General features: G+C 42.1%; 1 protein-coding gene across 1 annotated transcript; it reads right to left on the reverse strand.

The window, feature by feature from the left end:
* Positions 1–3,684: 3,684 nt before the first annotated feature.
* Positions 3,685–7,221, reverse strand: LRRC30 (leucine rich repeat containing 30). The gene has a single exon (XM_058833642.1). It carries the CDS (start codon positions 7,134–7,136, stop codon positions 6,108–6,110), a length of 1,029 nt encoding a protein of 342 aa, XP_058689625.1. The 5' UTR covers positions 7,137–7,221; the 3' UTR covers positions 3,685–6,107.
* Between the last annotated feature and the right edge of the window lie 1,228 nt (positions 7,222–8,449).

Raw genomic sequence — 8,449 nt, forward strand, 5'->3', positions numbered from 1 at the left:
CAATCTAGCTATCCATCAATAAATTTATGGTATCTGAAACTCCTCGGAGCCCTAGGAAAACATAATGCTCTGCCCTTTGGTCTTCTTTTCACTCTGCCTGGGTAAGCTCACTTTATGAGGCAGCATAATTTGCAGTGACCTTTTCTGAAGCTGTTGATACACTTCCTGCTTTGCTGGAAACCACCGTTTTAGCCATGCATGATGTGACTCCACATACATTGGAGTAAAAATTTCAGTCTTTGTAATTAAATCCTGCAAAATAATCCTGTGCTGTAGGCTGCTGGACTGGTGCAGGATGCTATTGGTTCTGCTGGGCAGTGCTGAGGGGTGGTTTTTGAAGGCTCTTGTTGCACCACGGATAAATGCATGGAATCAGTGAGGGAGGGTCATCTTCCATAATTATATTCTGCCTCTTACTTTTCCAGAGGAATGATCATGCAATTCTGTAAAAAGATTTTCAGACTTACTCCTTATCTGAGTATTAAAGTCTGCTTCTGTACCAATATATCCAAAGCCTTATTCCCACTTAATCATTTACTGAGTTCTTAAATCTGGGTTTTCCACATATAAAATGGGAAAAGCATACATTGTCATATAAATACAACTCCTTCTAGAGTCAGAATTTTCCTTCATCTATAACTATTTCAAGATTTCAACTCCCACATGTGAGAAGGGCAGAAGAACATGTGACATAATAATATAAGTTTTCTTAATATTTTGTGAATTATTATATATTTTTATTTTCACATAATTATTTTAATTCATACTAATTAGAACTGTGCCAAGCAGTTGGAAACATTCAAACAATTCAAATCCTTGAGTTACTCAAGAGCTGCTGTCTGAAGGCTGTGCAGCAAATTTACCCTTGAAATTTGGTGAAATCACAATGACCAGATGATCAGTTAATTCTCCTTCCTTCCTTCCTTCCTTCCTTCCTTCCTTCCTTCCTTCCTTCCTTCCTTCCTTCCTTCCTTCCTTCCTTCCTTCCTTCCTCCCTTCCTCCCTTCCTCCCTTCCTCCCTCCCTCCCTCCCTCCCTCCCTCCCTCCCTCCCTCCCTCCCTCCCTCCCTCCCTCCCTCCCTCCCTCCCTCCCTCCCTCCCTTCCTTCCTTCCTTCCTTCCTTCCTTCCTTCCTTCCTTCCTTCCTTCCTTCCTTCCTTCCTTCCTTCCTTCCTTCCTTCCTTCCTTCCTTCCTTCCTTCCTTCCTTCCTTCCTTCCTTCCTTCCTTCCTTCCTTCCTTCCTTCCTTCCTTCCTTCCTTCCTCCCTTCCTCCCTTCCTCCCTCCCTCCCTCCCTCCCTCCCTCCCTCCCTCCCTCCCTCCCTCCCTCCCTCCCTCCCTCCCTCCCTCCCTCCCTCCCTCCCTCCCTCCCTTCCTCCCTGCCTCCCTGCCTCCCTGCCTGCCTTCCTGCCTGCCTGCCTTCCTGCCTGCCTGCCTTCCTGCCTTCCTGCCTTCCTGCCTGCCTTCCTGCCTTCCTGCCTTCCTGCCTTCCTTCCTGCCTTCCTGCCTTCCTGCCTGCCTTCCTGCCTTCCTGCCTTCCTGCCTGCCTTCCTGCCTGCCTTCCTGCCTGCCTTCCTGCCTGCCTTCCTGCCTTCCTTCCTGCCTGCCTTCCTGCCTTCCTTCCTGCCTGCCTTCCTGCCTGCCTTCCTGCCTGCCTTCCTGCCTGCCTTCCTGCCTTCCTGCCTGCCTTCCTGCCTTCCTGCCTTCCTGCCTTCCTGCCTTCCTGCCTTCCTGCCTCCCTCCCTGGGATGTTTATGCTGCTTTCAGTGCATTGGCTTTTTTTTGGTCTTTTTTTTTCCACATTGTTTTAAGAAATAAGGTGAAGAATCAATGATTTTTCTACTTGCAGAACTTATATGCTGTGGTATATTTTTTTCAAGTAATATGCTGGCCTAGTGAAGTAAATAACAAGTCCAAATCTCTCCAGAGTCAATGTAGTATTTTTTCAGTTTCTCCTCCTTCACTGATTTAAAGTTATTAACTGAAAGATCTGGTTTCTTGAAGCTACCTGAAGCACAATAAGAGATTATTTCATTTAAATGCCAAAAAGTTTTAACTGCAAAACGCGTATTTTTATATTAAAATAACTAGAAACTGTTCTGTATGTTGACAAAAAAAGAGGATTTTGATGGAAATGAAAAACAAAAAAAAAAAAGTATGGAGAAAATACTGGCAAGTTGGCCAAAATGAAAAGTTATCATATTTTTCATCCAGATTAATAATCAGAAACTTTTAAATCTTAATTTCAATTGGGTGTTTCAATTGGACTCTGAAAAACTCTGTTTTTAAATGCCACTTCAGTCCACATTTTGGAAACTTTCCATATCTTGGAAATTGGTCTTTTTAGGTTCTTGCTCCTTTGCTCATGTAACAGATTGGTGTTCCTGGCCAGGTGACATGACCTTGCGTGCCCCAAGTGGCTGCTGGGACAAGGCAATGTATTTAGGAATTTACCAGTCACAAGTGGCGTCAAAAATTTGGCCCATATGCCAGAGCTGGCAAGTAGCCTCAGAGGAGTAGGTACAAGACATTTCTGCATTAACTTCCAGTCAGATATTACAGCAATACTTCAGAAGAAAAGTTTTTTCTTTCAGTCAAATGCTGAATCACTAACCTTGGTTCAGCCCAAAGCCTGAAACCTTCCAGTTTTCAAAGGCTTTGCTTGTTGACTAGACTTTAACCTTTACAGAGTGCAGCTTTCTTTCCAATTTAAAATAAAAATAGGTGGAGCCTTTTCACCAGAACTGACCAAATGTACTACCAGTGTGACTGATGACAGCAAAGAAGCAAATTCTATAGCCCTATTGTATATTACATTTATCCCAACCAACTTGACCCCTGACTATATTCTTTCTACTTTGTTCTTGATTTTTGCCCTTTCTTTTGTCCACCTCAAGAGTTTTTCTAAGCACCTTGAGAGCTTCTCTGAGTGACAGCCATAGAAAAGCCACTGTGCCAGAACAGGATCCTTTCCTCGGGAGGATCCCACATTTTCCATTCCTTTGAAGAACACTATCACACCAGAAATAATAGATGCATCAGAAGTTACGCTGCTGTGAGGCTTAGGATGAGAAAACTTCAGTGGTTACCAGAAACAAGAGTAACAGTCCACATACAGTTCCTGAAAGGTTATAAAATTAAACTTGTACCATTTGATATACACAAAAGTGGTACTGTTATCATATATGATGAGATATGACTATAGGCCCTTCAGCCTTTCAGTTCCTTTTTTCCCTGTCATCTGCACAGCTAATATCAGATGACAACACTGAGATCCACCAATTCTTTTCTAATGCCCTGCTCAGAACTAGAGCCAACATGTGACATCACACATTCTATCTCCCTCCCATGCCCTTGCTTGCTTCTTCTATCTTGCTCCCACTCAAATGCAAATACATATGTCATTATTTGCCTTTCATCCATATTTCTATACAATAACAGTGGTATACAGTCTTTCCTTTTTACAGGAAAAATTCGGAACACTGCCCTCAGTCATGAGAGATAATTTTCTGTATCTCTGAGAAAGGTATTTATAAGGGCCTTGACTGAGGAATGAAAAAAAAATACTTAAGCAGATCAGTAGAAATTATTTTCTTAATGGTACAATCTGAATTGTACATTAAAGCACCATTTATTCAATCAATTTTATTATTCTGTTTAAAAAGGCAGTCACTTTTATGTGTTTCATATGCTTGCAAAGGTTTATTAACTTGAGTAAAAGGTCATTATTATTCAATTGAATAATTTAATTTTAAATTATTGGTATTGCAGTTCATATTATAGCTGCTTTTGCAGATGCATTTGATTATGTCAAATTTGCCTTTTAATCCCCTGTCTGGAGATCATTTTCTTGAATCGTTCACTGTTTCTCACCCTTGTAGTTGTATCCTAATGAGCATATGCAGTCCAGCCTCATATCTTCCATGTAAATTACTGCACATACCTCTTCTAGTCAGATCATATCAGAGGCTATCCAGTGTCATATAATCCTGGATACTGACATGTGGAAAATCTTTTCAGGTGATTAATGCCATCGGCATCTAATTTTCCTGCAAAGCAATATTGCAGTGTTTACGTGAATGCCAGACTTAGGGATATGAAATGGGCATTTAGAAAAGTTAATAATCTAGTCCTAATCCCCTCCAACAATTATCTGTTGGTATTTCTAAAAATAATTGCAGCTTTATTCCTTGTCGCTAATGGAATCACATATTAATTTATTATATGCACTGTTCATTAAAAACATGGAATTTTGCATGGGTGAAATAAATACATGTAAAGCTACACATAAAATACCTTTGCATTTGAAACATACTAAGTAACAAAAATTCACAAAATATTTGTTTTATTGTTTTGCTTTCTTAATGCTTGAGCAAAAATGCCCTTCAAAATTGTTTCATGTTTGCTAGAAACTTAAGATTTGTCCTTGACTGCACATTTGGAGACTGTGATTTCTGGGCCTAACACTGAAAATCTAAAGTAAGATAACAAACCTTACACAAAACAATCCAACACAGTAAAATATCTGGGCAGGCAGACCCAGGGTAGAATATTCTGTGAGCACCAACTCCTCATAGCTAGCATTCAATACCACACCGATAACGTCAGTGTGGCCAAAGGTGCTGTATTTATTCACATGTACCTATGAATTACATAATTGTGTGCTGTTACCAGGCTGCTCCTACCTCTGCTGAGGAGGTTTTCCCTCAGCCAGGCATTGTCCATTAACTTCACTAGAAGCAGGATCAGTCTCTCACAGCCTTTCATAATTTTGAACAAATTATGTTTTAGAAAGTAATCGATTCCTGAGATTTGACATAGAAAGCACTTTGAAAATGGCTTTGAATACTCATAATTAGCTCAAGAATTACAGTCTCATTCCTCTTTTACACTGCCATTGCAAGCATTTACCTTAACTGATTTCAACAGGGCTGCTTCTGTTTTACACTGGTGTGAGGGAACAAAAAAACCCGAGTTGCATAAATTGTTAACAGCTCTTTCATACTGCCTCTTTATTACCAGATAAAAGTTTGATGAAGGACATTCACAGAAGATCAATATAAGAAACCACATAAGACCTGACTTTTATGCTACTGGCTGATACTGACGATCCCAGAAATAACTATTTGTTTTTGAAGCTCTTACTTAAGGTGATGACTGGGTTGATGCTGTTTTTCCTGAAAGAAATATTTCACCTTTAGGAGATGTACTGCCTCCTGAGTAAAGTCACCCCATAGCTCGGATTGCAGGGATGTGGGAAAGGGAATGGAGAGCAGTTGTACACCTAGGAATGAGCAACTCCATCTTTTGTGTGAGGGAAGAAGCCACAGTCCTTTCTCTGCTTTGTGCAGATGCTCCTCCCAGCTGATGTGAAGCACTGCTGTCGGCATCCTAGGAGGCTCCGAGTGAAGGGCTGCTAGTCTCACCAGGGGAAGTAGGCGCTCTGGAGAAGTTTGGGATCTACTTCCAAAGAACTGGCAAATTGCCTCGTCACTGGCAATCTCTACCTGTAATTTATACAGGCCAGAGCACAGCTGTAGGGTAAACAACAAGTGGTATTGAACTGACCAGTAATATATTGTCGGTGAGCTAATATAGCTCAGGATATATTCAGTGCCAAAAGCAAACATTTTCCTTGAGATTCACTTAGATAGCAGTGTTTGTTTATGTCGTGGTTTACCTGCGTATGAAAAAGTGATCAGGAGCAGAAATGCAATAGCAATCGTAGAGAGAAAGTCTAATTTATATTAATATTTCTCCAGCCTAATAGCTGTCAGATGCACATTTCTGGATGTCTGTCAGTATGCTTTAATTTGTTTCTGTCAAATGAAGAGCAAATATTTTATCACAAGTTTGTTGGTTGTATTTTTTTTTCTAAAAAACCCCCAAGTACCACAACAGTGAAGGTTACAGAGGTGCCTACTCTTAGAAAGTTTGCTCTTCACACACTTAATCAAGACCATCATACTTTACTTGCTTTCCTCCAACTGTTACTAAAGCCATCCACAGCCTTCAAAATCCAAGCATTATGAAGTGGAAATGCCTGTGCAGGAAAGCTCTCCGATGTGATTGAGTCTTGATGACAGGCTTAATCCCGAGCTCAGCGGAAGCTCAGTTGTGCTCCTTTTTGTCCCTGAGGTAGTTGAAGAGGACATCCAGCCCCCCCTCGACGACCTCGGGCAGGGGCCGGGACAAGGGGTTGTGGGCGATGTGGAGGCCTTTGTCCATGGGGTTCCAGGCAATGCGGCGCAGCCGGCGCAGCAGGTACAGGTCGTCTGGGAGGGTCTGGATGGCGTTGTAGTCAGCGTTCAGTAACTCCAGAGTGCTGATGTAGCACAGAGACCGTGGCAGACTGCGAATGTTGTTATTTTCCACGATAAAGATTTGCAGATTGACCAGGTACTGGATACTTTCTGCGATGTTTTCCAGCTTGTTGGACCCTAGGTGCAAGAAGTCTAAGTTTCTCAGGGCGAAAATGCAGAGGGGAATTTGCACAAAGCGGTTGTTACTGAGGTTCAGTTTCCTCAAACTTGTCAGGTCGGTGAAGCTCAAAGGCAATTGTGAGATGCAGTTGTGTGAGAGGCTCAGAACCTCCAGCTTCCTGCACAAGCTGAGCTCTGCTGGCACTTCTTTCAGGCAGTTCATATTGACAAACAAGACCTTCAGGTTCCTCAGCAGCCCGATCTCCTTAGGTAGACACTTGAGGCAGTTGCCACCCAAGTTCAGCACTACAAGCCTGTCCAGCTTCCCCAGCGAAGGGGGAATCACCACCAGCTGGTTGCGTGAAAGGTTCAGCTTCTGCACCTCATGCAGCCCCCACAAGAAGTCAGGTGTGCTGGTCATCCCTTTCATTATGAGGCTCAAGCTGACATAACGCAATCCCCGTTTCAGCAGTGACTTGGGCTCTCTCCCTGCAAGAAGGGCGTCTTCCCATGCAGGCAGCTTCGGGCCTTTCCTAAGGAAAACCATGGTCCTTCGCTCCTCGTTCTTTGAGTGCTCAGTTCCCATAACACTCTGGTTCACTCCTGAGAGAACTGAGGTTTTATTCCCTTGCAATATGCAAATGCTAACAGAGGATGACAGCCTGCAGGAGGTGGGAAAGTCAAAGCAAGGAGACAAGGAGGAGCCTGCGAAGTGCATCTCAGTCCACCGGAACAGTTTCCATAGCTGCTGAGGGAAAGTTTCACTTTGGGGGGCTTATGTTGATCTTGGTGCACAGTCGGTAATGAAACACTTGCTCCTGACTTGTGAGCAAACCTGTTCAATTCAAACTGAATACCACAAGACAGCTGTCACTGTCACTTGGCCTGAGCTTTATTGGACAGATATGTATCTTCACTGCAAAAAGGTCACAAGGATGCTGTATATAACTTCACCATGTCAGCTTTCTTGGCTATCTGGTACATACCATGGCTGCAGGACAATTAGCAAGAGCAATTTCAAAAAAGACAAACAAGCCAGCTAAAGAAGGAAACAAGCAAAGAAGCCATCATTTCAGTTCAGATTTAAAGGATGTTTTCATAATCGCTTTTATTTTGGTTCCTGATTTCTCTGAAGTAGTTACCAATCTACCAAAAAATTTTGCATGCTGCAAAAAACACTGATAAAGACTTTTTATGTCAGTCCCTGTTTTCTGCTAAGTTAAAAAAAAAATGTTCACAAAAAGTTCTAGCTTTTGTATGTCATTTATGGTGAGGATTGACCTCTTTCTATTCAGAAAGGGTGCCAAATTCACTGCAGCAGTGACATTTTGCAGTAGTATTTGTGCCCAGTTGGATAATATCTAGCTACCCACAGCACCAAGTATGAGCAGTCATACCACACAGTTCTAACCAAATTACTCTGTCCTAAATGTCCTGTGCTACTACTTTCACATCTATCAACTAAATTTTTGGGGTCTGATTCTTTTGTCCTCTAGAAAATGGAGCCTCTTGATGTGCCCTTCCTTGTGAACTTTCATGTCTTCCTGGGCTATTCTGGGGTACAGGGGGACTAGCAGACAAATAGCTTGAACTATAAATGACATTTAGATCCAATATAGAAAGGCTGGTGGAAGAGGAAAGAAGCAGTAATCAGTATAATAATACCCAACAACAGCTGAAGTGAGCTCTGCTGGTGAAAGAGAATTGTATTGCTACAGGAATATGTATGCAATGAGTTTAAACTCAAAGGGACCAAAAAAATGATCTGCAAAAACTTCAGGTATCATTTAAACTAGGTGAAAATTGCAACAAATAGTACAAGACTTTCAAGGCTTTTCCTCTCCATTGAATCCATGGTGACGAAGATGTGTTGCTGCCTTCTGAGAGATTTGGTAATGAGTGTACCCTCCCTTACCATCTCATTTCAGAGATCCTCACCTTAAAACCTTGTGTTAGCTCAGGTGCTAAAGGATTATGCAGAAACTGCAGCTGGAAGCCAAAGCACTTCAGCAACCACATTGGAGTCAATCC

This window comes from Poecile atricapillus, chromosome 2, assembly GCF_030490865.1.
Source record: "Poecile atricapillus isolate bPoeAtr1 chromosome 2, bPoeAtr1.hap1, whole genome shotgun sequence".
NCBI lineage: Eukaryota > Metazoa > Chordata > Aves > Passeriformes > Paridae > Poecile > Poecile atricapillus.